At 49.6% G+C, this 15489-nt stretch overlaps 1 protein-coding gene across 9 annotated transcripts in view; it reads left to right on the forward strand.

Annotated features, from left to right (window-relative positions):
• NFASC (neurofascin) overlaps positions 1-14327 on the forward strand; it is a 258666-nt gene extending 244339 nt beyond the window's left edge. For all 9 annotated transcript variants that reach the window (XM_007481242.2, XM_056815787.1, XM_056815788.1 and 6 more), the window contains 3 exons: positions 236-367; positions 1888-1957; positions 8270-14327. In XM_007481242.2, coding sequence (XP_007481304.2) covers positions 236-367; positions 1888-1957; positions 8270-8501 — 434 coding nt within the window. In that variant the 3' untranslated portion in view covers positions 8502-14327. The remainder of the gene's footprint in view (positions 1-235; positions 368-1887; positions 1958-8269) is intronic.
• The last annotated feature ends 1162 nt before the right edge of the window (positions 14328-15489 follow it).

Raw genomic sequence — 15489 nt, forward strand, 5'->3', positions numbered from 1 at the left:
GACCTCAGCTCTTTAATGGATTTTTTTTTCTTTATCCCTTTAATGGATATTTTCTTTGATGGGTTCTTTGGGCCAGCAGACTGAGCAACCCCTAGCTTTAGTCTCCAAGAGAAAGCATCCACATGGACTCTCGGATGAGCCTTCTCTGTTTTCCTCCCCCAGCTCTCTTGTCAGATCTTATTAACTTGCCTTCTTTTGATACTCCCCCCTCCCACTGTCCCTTTCTCCCAACCAGCTTTTACCAGGAACCAAGTGGACATCGCCACCCAAGGATGGTTCATTGGGCTCATGTGTGCAATTGCTTTGCTGGTGCTGATCCTACTCATCGTCTGCTTCATCAAAAGGAGTGGAAGAGGGAAATACCAAGGTAAGAGACCCAGAAAATTGCGGCAGAGCCCCACCCTCCTCCCTCATGGCGGGAAAGGCAAGGCAGAAAGCAATCAAGCTTTCCTGTAAGCCAACAAGATCCCCCAGCTTGCTGGGTCCAGGGGAGCTCAGCTGTCTCAGCAAGCCCAGCCTTGCTGAATAGGAAAAAATGGCCCTCCTGTCTGATTTTTGAAGCTGAGGGCAGCCAGAAAGCACTTGAGTTAATTAAGTTCACCTAAGGTGGGCTGTCTTAAGAGGTCCAGCTGCCCTGGGGGGCTGGGGGAGGTGACTAACTCTTGGTAGGAATGACCTTTCTTCCTCCCCACCCCCATCTGTTAGTGAATTAGCTTTATTTCATCCTGAATATCATTAAGACGAAAGAGGACAAGGGAAGGGATGGGAAGAGAAGGGGGTGGGAGAAATGGGGAAAGAGAGAGTGAGGGGGAAGAGTGGAAGGAAGGAAGGAAGGAAGGAAGGAAGGAAGGAAGGAAGGAAGGAAGGAAGGAAGGAAGGAAGGAAGGAAGGAAGGAAGGAAGGAAGGAAGGGAGGGAGGGAGGGAGGGAGGGAGGGAGGAAGGGAAGGAGGGGGAAGGGAGGGAGGAAGGAAGGAAGGAAGAAAGGGAGGGAGGGAGGGAGAAAGGGAAGGAAGGAAGGAAGGGAGGGAGGGAGGGAGGGAGGGAAGGAAGGAAGGAAGGAAGGAAGGAAGGAAGGAAGGAAGGAAGGAAGGAAGGAAGGAAGGAAGGAAGGAAGGAAGGAAGGAAAATTGAGTCTACAAAAAAGAAAGATTCTACAACAAAAGGAACAGGGGAGACTGAGACAGGGACATGATGGAATGAGCATGTGAGAGATGCTCTGGAGAAAAGACTCAGTTAAGAACCTACCAGCTCTCTAGGATGCAGGAATGGAAGGTCCCTGGAGCACAAGAAGTGGAAGAGAGGGGGAGAGGAGCCATTCAATTAGTCCTTGAAGAGCTATCATCTTACTCTGATCTGTAATGCATATCCCCTTGTTCACTGCATTGCTGAAGAGGTGAGGGTAGCCTTTGAGCTCTTCCAGCTAAAACAAACTAGGGTCACAGATTCTGCATGTATTACAGTACTTTTACTCCTCAGAATATGAGGCTCTCTCAACTTTCAGGAAGCAGGCATATAAGCTCCATGAGGACAGGAATTGTTCCATTTGAGGTTTTATGTCCACAGTAGATAGTAGGTGCTTAATAAACCCTCGACGATTGATTGGTCTAGTCAAAAGAGGGTTAGACTAGGAATCGGGAGACCTGGACTATTCTTTCCCCTCGTTGAATCTGTTTCCCCATCTGTAAGATAAGAATGCTGGTCCCAGCTCTACCTGCCTCAAAGAGCAATTTTGAAATTGCATGTGTGGGATATGATAGATAAAAATACTTTGGAGAGCAGGACAAGCCATGTGCGACCAGTCACATGCTGAGCACTCAGGAGCTCAGTGGACATATGGCGTGTCTCATGCATTGTGTCTGACTCTTTGCTTCAATTGCTGATTGCAGTTCGAGAAAAGAAGGATGTTCCCCTTGACCCTGAAGACCAGAAGGAAGAGGATGGTTCCTTTGATTACAGGTCTGTTTTCTCTTCCCTCTCCCACACAAAGCAAAAGCCATCTCCCCATTTCTCATAGTCCTCACTCACCCATCATCCTACCCTCTCCCTCAGCCTCCCCCTGTCTCTAAGAGAGCTGCACAGATTTACTCAAAGGCCACCAAAAGATTTTCTCTCTGATAAGGCTTTTTATCTCTGTCCTCTCTGACAACACCTTAAGAAAAGGATAAAAATTGAGTTTGCCAAGAGAGCCTGCTCAGCTTAATTGCTTAGGACAAGGCAGCATTTTTTAGGAGACACTGCCCCTTACCCTGTGGGAGATTTAAGGCCCTTCCAACATTTTAAATCAGAAAAAAGCAATGAGGGGTAGCTAAGTAGCACAATAGATACAAGTGGTAGGCCTGGAGTCAGGAGGACCTGGGTTCAAATCTGGCCTCAGACACTTCTTAGCTGTGTGGACCCTGGGCAAGTCACTTAAACCCAATTGCCAAGCTCTTTCCACTCTTCTGTCTTAGAACTGATACTAAGAGAGAAGGGAAGGAAGGAAGGAAGGAAGGAAGGAAGGAAGGAAGGAAGGAAGGAAGGAAGGAAGGAAGGAAGGAAGGAAGGAAGGAAGGAAGGAAGGAAGGAAGGAGGGAAGGAAGGAAGGAAGGAAGGAAGGAAGGAAGGAAGGAAGGAAGGAAGGAAGGAAGGAAGGAAGGAAGGAAGGAAGGAAGGAACTGATGAGTCCTACTAGGAGAAAATATGGCTAAATTTGAATCTCAGGTCTACTACTTACTACCTCTGTGACCTTGGGCAAAAATACTGAACATCTCTGGGCCTCAGTTTCCTCACTGGTCCTTAAAAACAGGGATTATTTCATCCTTTATATTCATGGCATCTGTGCCTAGCACATAGTAAGTACTCTGTAAATGTGTGATTAATTGAACTATCAAATGAAGTTCAGCACTCAGTGATCTCTCAAGTTCCATCCAGCTCTAAATCCCCTGGTCCTCTTTTTTTGACACGAGTTCCCTCCTGTGGATTGCCTTGTTGGTGACCATAAGTAAAGGAGTTTGCAAGCATTGCCTGCATTAAATGTCAATTTTATCATTATAATAAACACTCTTCCCTTCCTATTCCAATACCAAACCCAGCTCTTCCACAAGAGAAGTTACAGGATAACTAGACATGAATAATAATAATAAATAAAAATAATGTAGGCTCCTTCAGAGCAGAGACTGTTTTTTCATTTTTGTCTTTATATTCCCAGAGCCCAGCACAGTGCCAGGTCCATAGCAGGTGATAAATGTTGATTGATTTGGATAAAGTCATCATCAAGAGCTCCAGCAGTGATAGAAATGAAGTACTAGATCCCTTTTCTCTGTCAGTAAGGCACCTTTGGCTTGAGGTCTAGAAAGATTAAGAGCCCCCCACTTGGGGCCAGTGGCCTTTAAAAAGAACCTTAAAGGCTGGGGGTGTCCCTTCTCCTTCCTGACTTCAGTTCAAGCATTTGTCTCTTGTGATGAGTGCAGCCTCTGCAGCTCCTTCTGGGAGCCTGTCTGAGCTGAGCACCAGGTTGCTGGGAGAAGGGCGGCTTTCTCTAGAATTGAGTTAGCATTTTTCTCATCTTCATCCAAAAGCATTAAGCACCTTCTCACACACGATGCAATACAGAACAGTTGAGACAGAGCGGCTTCCCAGCAGACCCTCCCAGATAGACCCATTGACGAATGGTGGTTTGAAATTCTAGAACCATGGCAGCCAATACCAGATGGAATCTTGGAGATCATCAAGAGTATACGGTGGCCAGGTCCTGGAAGCAAGTCTGAGACAGATGGTCCTGGTAGGGTGGGATTCAGGAAAAGTCACAGCTGCTGGCCAAAAATATAATGTCGTGGTAGCAAGAGCCCCGGAAATCTAGGCTCTTGTCCTGTTGGGATACTAGCATGCTGCATGACCTTAGGCAAATCATTTCCTCTGACTAGACCATTTGGGGGGGGGGGTGTTTTGTTTTGTTTTTTTACAGCTCACTCAGCTGTGATGAGATTAGACTAAATTATCCCTAAAGTTTCTTCCAGTTTGAAAAAAATCTGTGATTAAACCACCCTGACTTGGGATGTCTTTTCACCCACAGTCAACCCTACTGCCCAGACAGAAACAAGTCTGACTAGAATACAGATTACTGGCAATTCATGTGCCCCTGCTTAGATAAGCAATAGGAAAGGAGGGAGGGAATATGGTCATAATAAGTAGCATTCATATAACACTACAAGGTTTGTGTCCTGCTTTACACAGATTATTTCATTTGATCCTCACAACAACCCAATGAGAGAAGTGCTATTATAATCCCCATATCACAGACCAGGAAACTGAGGCTTAGTCATCTAACTTCTCCAGGTTTCAGTTCCTTCAAATGGCAAAATTAATACTGCATTAGGGTACAGCTGGGTGGCTCAATGGATGGAGAGCCAGACTAGAGAGGGGAGGTCCTGGGTTCAAATGTGGCCTCAGACACTTCCTAGCTGTGTGACCCTGGGCAAGTCACGTGACCCCCATTGCCTAGCCCTGACCGCTCTTCTGCCTTGGAGCCAGTACACAGTATTGGTTTTAAGATGGAAGGTAAGGGTTTAAAAAAAAAAAAAGATATGCTGCATTACCAATGTCATCGGCTTGCTGCAATGAAGGCATTCACCTATGGAAATGGGAGGAATTCCGCCCCCTGGTGCACTTCTACAGGATGCCAACAGGCTCCAAAAGGAATATGGAAGGACACTGGCATACCGTGGAAGGACTTAAAGCTGGAGGCGAGCTCCAAGATCGTTTATCCAGGCCTCGAGAAGCCTCGAGAAGCAACGACTGGGCCGAGGGCCCAAATGAAGGCAGGACAGAGGGGAAACATAGCCTGGAGTTCCAGGCCAGGGCGCTTATCGGTGCCCTCCCTAACACTCAGCCTCAGTGCTGTGCTTCAGATAGTGTGGTTCAGTCATTCAGTAACTTCTTGACCTCCATTTGGGGTTTTCTTGGCAAAGCCACTCCAGTGGTCAGCCATTTCCTTCTCCAGCTCATTTTCCAGATGGGGAAACTGAGGCAAATGGTTACGTGACTTGCCTAGAGTCATACAGCTAGTCAGTGTCTGAAGCCAAATTTGAACTCAGGATGAGTCTTCCCTCCTCTAAGTCCAGCGCTCCCTCCAGAGCTACACATAGCTGCCCCCATGCTTCATAGAGCAAGAGTGCAGTCCTCCCACTTGAGCCAAACGAAACAAACCCTTATTCATACCTTCCTAAGTTGGGAGTAAATGGGCAATTATATGCTGCCCTCTTTCTTTCCCCCCCAAACCCTGGCCTTCTGTCTCAGTATCAGACCTAAGTCAGAAGAATAACAAGGGCTAAGCAATGGGGGTTCAATGCCTTGCCCAGGGTCACCCAGCTAGGAAGTGTCTGAGGTCAGATTTGAGCCCAGCCTGGTGCTCTCTCCACTGGGCTACCTGGCTGCCCCTGTCTTTCAAAGTGTATGGGAATCCCTCACTTAGCATTGAAATGGTCCTGAATGGTCAGGGTGGCACTGGGCAGCCACTCTGCAAACAGCCACATGGTCCTGGTTATAGAGGTGGCAGAACAGAGCACTGGTTTGGCAGTCAGAAGATCCAGATTCAAATCCTGGCTCTGCTACCCATGCGGCCTTATACAAATGATTCACCTCTCTAGTCTCCATTTCCCTCATCTGCAAGATGCAAGATGCAAGGAGCAGTGAGGTAGTACAGTGGAGGCACAGGCCAGCCTGGATTGGGGTCCTGGCTTCGGATCTGGCCTTGGGCACTTCCTAGCTAGGTGACCCTGGGCAGGTCACTTACCCCCATTTGCCTAGCCCTTCCCACTCTTCTGACTTAGTCATTACTAGGACAGAAGGTAAGAGTTCAAAAATAAACACACAACTTCACTTAACATACCGGGATATCGTTTTTTTGGAAGCGACACCCTACACCCACCCTCCAGGAGCTCAAGGCAAGGGATAATTTTAAGGTGATGAATCATTAAAAAAAAAAGATGAGAGGACTGGCCTGGCGGATCTTTAAGGGCCCTTCCACCCATGAGCCTGTGAAGCCATAAATAGAGATTTATACCATAAAACTCACCTCGTCCAGCCCCCAAGCTCCAGAATTGGAACCTTAGAGCTAGAGAATGGCCTCTTTAAACCTAGCGAACAGAGAAAATGGAATCGCCAGAGAGTAGAAGATGAAAGGAATGCCCCAGTCCTAAACAGGGTTGGGGTGGGCCTCCCCTTTCTCAGTGCCCCCCACCTCCTTTTCTCTCCTCCTTTTATGTGGAGCCTCATCTGCCCGGACTCCCCGGGTACCCCCAGCGCTGCCATCAGGGCTGGCACTCGACAATCAGACCGCCATGTGGCAGGTGCCAGGTCCCGTGTGGGCGGTCACTGCGGGGCATTCTGGGCCCCGGCCCATCCTGTTCCCTGAAAAGCTCTTTCCCTTTCCTTTCCCGTCTGTTCCAGCTGTTCCTCAGCCACCGTTGGGGCGGCCCAGCTTCCCAGAGGTAGACCCCAAGGGGGGTACAGAGGGATTTTGCTTTTTCTATTTTCCATTGAACAGTGCAGGGTGTCTTTCTGGCCTGCTGCCTGGCTTTGTTTTTTCTTCCAACCTTCCCCTATCCCCACCATGGTATCTGTTAAACCCCTATGCAGAGGGCGCAGTGACCAACCACAGGACCGGGCGGGACCTGGAAGCCCTCCGGTCCCACCTTCTCATTCCACAGATGAGCAAACTGAGGCCCAGCCGGGACAGAACCCCTCCCTGTGCTGACCACGCCTGCGATCCTGGAGCAAATCCAGACTCCAGTGGGGGCCCCAGAACCCAACTGATTGTTCAGTGAGGCAGGGGAAGGAGGGAGGGGCTGGGGAGGGAAGAGCTGTGCCCCCTTGGTCTCACTTCTCTCCGATGGGGCTCCCTGGCTCTCCTTTGATCGCTGCCGCCTCTCCTCGTTTGTGCATATAGATCAGGAAGGTCTTTGGAGAGGGAGAAAGACAGGTAGCTGGAGGCCAACCACTCCGGTTCCTTTCAAGCTTCTGGCAGCTGGAGTGGGCAGGACAGGAGTCTGTTCTTTCCAGATCAGACAAGAAATAGACCCGTTCTCCCGTGCCCCTTCCATGGCCCTCAGGCACCACTTCCCGCTACTGTCTCCTTGTGGCTTTTGACTTAGGGGAGTGGAGGCCAGAAATAGCCACGTGCCCATTCAGGGGAGTAATTCATAGTCAGGAGAGAGAATCAGAAAGTCTGATGGAGGGAAGTCCCCCCTTCCTCCCCACACTGTGATGTGACCCTGGAAGCCAGCTTCCCCAATATCACACTGCTTTGTCTAACTGGGTCGTGTTGGCCTCGCTCTCTCGGCCACCTAGCAGAGCTCCGTAAAGATAGCCGAGGAGTGGCTGAAGGGAAGAAGTGGGGGAGATGGCACCTGCTTCTTTTTGTGGCCCCATTCTTTGCCGCTGCAGCCCCTGCCTTACCCCTTCTGAAGAAAGAGCGATTCCTCACGGATGGAGAGTCTGGATCTAGGCCAAAGCAAACTTTTTTCACTTTCTTTCTAATATTTTTTGGTTCAAATTTCCTTCCACAAAAGGATTAATATGGAAAAATGTTTTACATGATTACACACGTAAAATCTATCTCCGATGGCTTACCATCTCAGAGAGGGTGCAGGGGAGGTGCGCAAGGAAGAATGCTAGAATCAAAATGTTGGAAACTTGAGAACCACACCTAGAAATGGGAGGACCTGCGTTCAGATCTGACCTCAGATACTTCTTAGCTGTGTGACCTTAGGCAAGTCACTTAACTCTTATTGCTTGGCCTTTACCTCTCTTTTGCCTTGGAAGCAATAAGCTGTATTAATTCTAAGATGGAAGGTAAGGATTTTTTTTTTAAATAAATAAATAAAATGTTGGAAACTTCTTACATGTAATTGAGGGGAAATCTTAATTTAATTTAAAAAATAAGTGATTTCTCTTTCCAGAAATGGGGAGACCTGGTTTCATACATTATAATTTCTCAATATCTACTCCCTAAGGACTCTCTCCCCCTGCCAAGCATCTTGAGGGTTCAGCTGGGGGCTGGTCCTCTAACACTATATATCTTGTATGTCCCCAGTTACTGGCATGCGGTGTCCCCCATTAATCAGAATGGAAAGCCCCTTGAGGGTAGGGGCTGTTTTTGCTCCTCTTCATATGCCCCCTCCCATGGCTGGCACCAGGAAACACTTACTAACAGAGTCTCATAGGGGGCATTCTCAGCTTGGGTCCCTCCTCTAATGCTCTGTCTCCTTCTGCCCCCTCCCGGCCCCCCAGCGATGAGGACAACAAGCCCCTGCAAGGAAGCCAGACGTCCCTGGATGGCACCATCAAGCAGCAGGAGAGTGATGACAGCCTGGTGGACTATGGCGAGGGGGGAGAAGGACAGTTCAATGAGGATGGATCTTTCATTGGCCAATACACAGTCAAAAAGGACAAGGAAGAGACAGAAGGGAACGAGAGCTCAGAGGCCACGTCGCCTGTCAATGCCATCTACTCCTTGGCATAGCTTGGCCCATACAGACACAGCCACACCAGTCAATGGGGGGAGGGGAGGCGGGGAGGAAAAACCCACTGCAGACCGACTACTAAACCACCACCACCCAGAGGGACGAGGGCAGGAATGGCAATCAGAGACGCCAGTGTCGGGGATCAGCCGAGCCGCACGGACCTGTGACAGCCCAGCCAAAAGCAAAGCCCCTTCCCCTTCGTCTCCCCCCTCCCTCTGTCCCCCGGGTGCCAACAGGGTGATCCCAGAGCTGGAGACCAGACCTGAGCTGAGCCAGAAGGGAACAGGTCCTGAGGCTCAGTCCAATAACCAACCTGAGCTTTCAGGACCAGACCATCCCTGTCCCCTCCACCTCATCTCCATCACACACACACGCTATTTGGCAGCCTTTCACCCCTTAGTGTCCTTCTAAGAAGTTAGGGTACCCCTTTCCTCATCACACTCACGTTGTCCGGGTCCTGTCCCCCCTCCCCACCACCTTTGTTCTCTTCAAAAAAGTTCCCACTTTGGTTTTTCTTTTGGAGATAAATCCCAAGAAGAGAATGGAGGGATGGCCCCTCCCCAGAGAGCATCAAGAGACTGGCAAAAGGATCAATCAGCAACAGGACAGAGAATCTCTAGTATTCACAGGCACTTCTGGGCCCCAACATTTTCCAAAGGATGCCTTTCCAACCATACGTGTGCCGCCCCATTGCCCCACTGTCCCCCCCTCTTTGGCCTTTGTCTACACCTCCCTGGGCCTGGCTTCTTTCTGCAAAACAACAGTATTTTTTGACAGAGAGAGTCTCATGACTCCCTCTGTCTCCTGTTGGGAGTTGGGCATACCACTCCCTTATGACATGGGGGTCCCCTGCCCTCCTCCAAATGTACTGAGTCCCCTTTATCCTGATGAAGAGGTCTTAGCCCGCAGGAGCCAGACAGTGGTGCTTGAATGAAAAGGTCTTTGACTCCTGTGACCAGGCCTCTCTAGATAGATGTAAACCTAGGCCTGCATACCTGAGGAAGGTAGGAATGTTTGGGCCTAGAGAAGGGACAAAGGGAAGCAAGTTCTGGACTTGGGCTTCCTTCCTCTTCCCCCTCTTAAAACTCCATATTGGTCAAAAGAGTGGAAGGACAACAAAGACCAAGATTTCCAGGATAACCCTTGACCCAAAGGTAGATGAGAAGGATTCCAACATGGCGCCCCTGAAAAAGACTGGACCTTGTCCCAAGCAGAACATCACATCTAAGCTTTGCCAGTTCGAGGACTGTGAGATAACTCTTCTTGTTTCCTCTCGAATGCACCCGATATCATCTCCATGCTCCCGGGTCGGGAGGATATCTGCTCCAGACGCATACTCTACCATGTCTCGTGGATGGTGGTCACTGGTGGGTTTCTGAAAGGCCTCAGCCACAAGTCTGTCCCCCCCAAGACCAAACTGGTATTATCCTTCTGTTGGGGTACTTACATATCTGAAGACTCTAAGGTAACAATACTAACCACTCTGCCCAGATAGGAATCCCTCCCTCTCGCTGCGATGTTCTTCCTATGCCTTACCTAGCTCCCGGCTGTCCTTGGAGTTCTGGCTGCAAACCCCAGGCCCCCCGAGGCATCAGACTCATGGAGAATCGGCCACCTATGCAATGCTTCACAGCAGAAGAAGACATGACCACTCAGCGCCAACTCCGGACCTCTGGTGAGTGGAGCTGTTTTCCCACCAGCAGTACTGAGTGATGGTGCTGCCTTCATGGTCCCCGCCGAGTGCATTTTAAAAACCAAAGTTCCCTAGCCTGTGTGCGAGAGATGGCCAGTGCTGAGCTGTTCCAGAGCCCGAGTGTCTCCGAAGGACGTCGCTATTTCACCCATCGTGGATTGTGTACTGTAGAGTAGCTTGAATTGGTCACTGGTCGAAGGGCCTCGATGGTGCCAAGGCTCAGCCCTCCAGATCCATTGTTTCTCAGTGACATTTGCCACATCTCCAAGGCCCAAAGGTATTAACAGCAAAACTACATTGCATTATGTGAAAATCATTCAAATGAGGCTTGAACTGCCCTGTGCAACGAGGGAAGCAGGGAGACATCCCAGAGAGCCAGGCTGGGTGCATGATTCAAGCTGGAGAGTGAGGAGATGCCCCTTGGACCAGACAGTTCTGTTTTGCAGGAAGATGCTCTCTGGTGTTGAAATGAGGCAGAGTCAAAGGCTGGGGGAAGCTAGATGGTGCTCTGCTGGGCCTGGAGTCAGGAAGACCTGAGTTCAAATGTGACCTCAGACACTAGATGTGTGACCCTGGGCAAGTCACTGAACCCAATTTGCCTCAGTTTCCTCATCTATAAAATAAGCTGGAGAAGGAAATGGCAAATATCCCCAATATCTTTGCCAAGAAAACCACAAATGAGGTCGACAAAGTGTCAGGCACTACCGAAACAAATGGCCATCCAAAAAAAAAGGGGGTGGGGAAAGCAAGTCCAGGACCTCCATTGCAGGCAGCAGGCACGGAGAACTCCAAAGGGAAGGCTGTCTTCCTCTAAAGGGACGCGTCCCCAGTTAGACTATTCATGAACCTTTCCAGCGAGGACCTCGAGGGAAGGAAAGCCTAAACCTCCTTTGGGTCCCCTGTTCTAGTATTCCGACAACCTTGATTTTCCTGACTGCAGAGGCAATAAAGGTGCTGCCCCACTCAGAATCGTTTGTAAGATGCCTGGCCAGGTTGGGGCTTCAGCCTGCTGCTGGGGAAGCAAGTGTTCTCTCCGTCGCCAGCTGACTGACCCAGGCTTCATGTGCTTTATCAAATGCACCAAGTACACGGCTCACTGGAGGCAGGCAGGTCACCTGCAGTGTGGGCAGCTGCCTCTGGGAAGCAGAGCACAGGGATCGCCCGGCCACGTACAGGCCCCTGCTGACAGCAGCCGACAAATAGTATTGGCCCCGCTTCACTGCTGAGCTGAGGCCTTCCAGCAACCACCAGAAGGCCCCGCTCCGGCCGGTGCCGGGAGTTCGGAGAAACCCACCAGGTGCTTGAGCCTGCCGGTCTGGCTGGGACGGGCGACGGGGCGAGGGGCGGCACAGCTGCTCGTCCTGCCAGGGCTTACTCCCTCCTTTGGCCACGTCAGAAGGCTCTCCTGTCAGCAGGCTGTTTATCCTCACCTCCAGACCACTAGGGATGTCACTTCCTCTGTCTTTGAACTAAGTGGGTATTGGCTTGTCGACCACAGTCCATCTTGGGAGAGCTAAATGGCTCTTTGGCTGCAAGCCTCGGGGAAGAGCCCAAAGAGGACGAGCTGGGCTCCTTGTTAAGACAAACTTGAAGGTGACCGGAAGAGTGGGTGTTGGTGGGACTCCTGGGCTCCTCTCCTCCAGGAAATGTCCGGCCACTTTGGTCAAGCGGATAAACCTCGGTGTGCCTCCCCCTTCCCCCACGGGACTTCAGAGGCAATGACTATGGGTACCATAGGGACAGGGGTACAGATTTGTTCCTTCTTCTGTCTCCCAGCCTCCCCACGGAAAGCTTCGTGTTCTTTATCTTTCTTTTCTTTTTTACTGGACGATGTGTGAGGAGGGAAGAAGAGATGGAGGCGTCTGATTTCTCGTGTCTTGTGTTTTCATTGAGGTCAAGCCAAAAGGAGAGCCAGGCTTAAAAACAGGCTTAACTCATTCCAGGGCTCTGCCCATCCCAGCGAAGTGTTCAGTCTGTTGAGATGAGGCTGTTAGCCCTCGCATCCCAGCTGCCAAGGGCATCATCCACGGCCCACGTGGGAAGAGTAGGGGCCCGAGAAGCCGCGGGATCCCAGGAGAGTTGATCCGTCCGTTCTGTATGAATTGACCCCAGTGGATCAGAATCCTTCGCCAATACTCAAATCTTCCGGGGACATACGGTACATTTGCCCAAAGCCTGGATGTCAAATTGGCCTCCAGGTTTCCTGTGAGCTTCAGCCCCAGCCAACACGTTAGCCAGTACTGCTACGATAGGCCCCTTTTCTTCCCACATCCTCCCTTCTTCCAAAAACATACAGACAGATACATAGAAACCCGAATAAACTCAGTTCATAAGACAGCACCAGAAGGGAGTTCAGAGATCGTCTCATCTGAGACTCCCATTGTACAGATGAGCAAATCGAGAGGGAAGCCTTGCCTAACGGATCACAGCGGCTAACCCCAGAGCTTCTAGATGTCTAACCCAGGATTTCAGGGACCCTACGATCCTGACTGGTTCCAGAGCTTTTCTCCACCAGACCCTCACACAAACCTTTTTGTTAACCCCTCTCCTGGGTGCTGGAGGAGTAGCAGGTGTTCACAGAGCACAGGCCCTACCTTCTGCATAACCTTGTTTCGGGGAAGTGTGCCTTCGAGAGGAGCAGGGCATCATGGCAAGACTTTCCGGGTCTACGGGACAGAGACGCAGCACGGGGGATGGATGAGGCAAAGACTTGAGGAGGGGTAGACAAGGACTCGATGCCGGGCGGGCTCTGGGGCAGCCCTCACCTCCTCCTCCGGAAGGACCACTTTGTACTCCGCGACAGCCCTTGCAGGGCCCCCAGACTAATGTGCTCTCTCCTACCTAAGAGCAGTGTTTCCCGAGAGTTTCAGGTGCCCCAGGACCCATGCCCTGCTCCCATCGCATCAGTATTATGTGGCTACTCTATCCGATGGGCAGAGATGAAGAGTGCCAGCTTCGCCTCATTTGAAGAAGCCCTTTATTGGCCAGACATTTCCTACCTGAATGGACTTTCCCTTCCTGAGGATGGATCGCAGATAGGAGGCTTCTGCTTCTGGGGATCCGATTTTCTTCTTTTCTGACTCACGGCCGAGCCCCCCCAACCTTACATTTGGGAACCCTCCCAGGACAACCGAAGAGAATGACTATGTATGTAGAATGGCCTGAAGAGGAAGAGGAACAGGTCCTTTGGCTTCATCCACGACATTGGGGTTCAGGCTACGGTGCCACCCAGCAGGATGGCATCTTTCGTTCTGTTCCATATCATTAGACATTACACTCCACGCCTAGGCCTCCAGCCATCCTTTGCTTGTGCCAGCAGGGAGCTGGAGGGCAGCGGGCTGTCCTGCATTGGGGCCACTCCAGCCGGTCAGCACAAGACAAAAAGACTTCAGTTAAGCAATAAACACAAAAATCTGGGGAAAGAAATTCAGAGTTTTGTGTACTTACCAACCCTTTTCTTTTCACAAATAAACAGACACACACAAGCAAAAATGGATGAACCTGCCCCTGTGTCTTTTTCTGCTCCCGGAAGATTTCCTCAGTCAGTGTTGTCCCTCTGCCCAGCTACCCAGCTCTTTGCCAACTTCTCCATGAGCTCCTCTTGTTTGGAGTACCAGTCACTGGTCACAGGGCCTGTTCTAGTCTGCACTGGTCCCTGCAATCCTCGCTGTCCCCTCTCTGGTCCCTGCCCCTACCCTGGAGCCTCGGGCTTCTCTTTCTCTCCACGCCTTTGTACCACAAGTTCTCATTGGTTCTTGGTTGAGGGAGTCTCCCACTCTCTTCCATCTGTCTGGTCTTTTTTTCATTCATTAAATATTTAACCTTCCATGGCAGACCTCATTTTAACGCCTCTCACATACACACATTTTCCCCCCTTTTTGTGAGTTATTTTGCATTAACCAACTTTGTCAGCAATAGATGAGTATCAGAGGCTGTCACGAGTGACCTACAGCAGGGAAGATTTCTGGGCCATGGAGAACCGTTTAATTCATGGACTTATAAACTGACTGCATGAGCAATGAAAAGGCCAAATTATTCAGATTTTTTTTGGAATCACTGTAAAAAAAAAAACCCAACTGATTTTTTTTGTATAGAGAACACTAAACGTATAATAAAAGTTGTTCAAAACCAACTCCCTACATTGAATTTGTTGTGTTTTTTTTAATTAATGAAGGAATATAAGGCTTTTAATGAAAATATTCCATGTGTAAGGTGCAGTTTAGGGCCTTCTCACTTTTAAATCATAGAATTGGGTCAGGCCTAGAGATGAGAGGTCCCAGATTTTTTTTAACTCTTTCCTTCTTAGAATCAGTACTAAAGAGGGGGCAATTGGGTGGCTCAGTGGATAGAGAGCCAGGTCTAGAGATGGGAGGTCCTTGGTTCAAATCTGGCCTCAGACACTTCCCAGCTGTGTGACCCTGGGCAAGTCACTTAACCCCCATTGCCTAGCCCTTACCACTTTTCTGCCTTGGAATCAATACACAGTAGTGATTGCAAGACAGAAGGTAAGGGTTTTTTTAAAAAAGAATCAATACTAAATATCCATTCTAAGGCAGAAGAGTAGTAAGAGCCAGGCAATTGGGGTTAAATGACTTGCTCAGGCTCACACAGCTGGAAAATATCTGAGAGCAGATCTGAACCCAGGTCCTCTCAACTCCAAGACTGGCTTTCTATGCACTGTGGCTCCCAACTACACCTACAATACTGGTATTTAAAGTCAATCAGGTCCTATAACTAGCACCAATATAGAGCTGAGGTGAGGTGCCTATTATAGATCCAAATGGCTCAGGTCAGAAATGGAGCCATTCCAAACTTCTGTGTTAATAGAAGTGAGATCTGACTAGTCAGTGTCCTAGGAAATATAGGGAAATTGAATTGCCAAAAAAGTCTCAGTTCAGTGTACTTTCCATTGTTGTAAGCCAAAAGGAGTGTTAGACCAGCCCGAAATCCTCAGATACAAGATACCTTTGCCCATCAGCCTTTTAGCTCCAAAGAAAATACTATCTACCTCCTCCACCACCTTGAAGCTGAATCCCAGGGACCCTCTCAGCTGTTAGGTCACATCTTTCACTTGCATGAGCTGCTCCCATGATTTGATGTGTGTGTGTGTGTGTGTGTATGTGCGTGTATACACAGCACACACATATATATGTTTTCAAGGGAAAGAAATCTGTAATGAGTAAAAATGTATATATGGAGGCTGACACCATAAGCCTATGCATGTATAAGCACACATACCCAATCAAGGGCACACTAGGAGGGGGGAGCTCAGAACCAGATCAAACATTTGCAAA

Source organism: Monodelphis domestica, chromosome 2 (assembly GCF_027887165.1).
Source record: "Monodelphis domestica isolate mMonDom1 chromosome 2, mMonDom1.pri, whole genome shotgun sequence".
NCBI lineage: Eukaryota > Metazoa > Chordata > Mammalia > Didelphimorphia > Didelphidae > Monodelphis > Monodelphis domestica.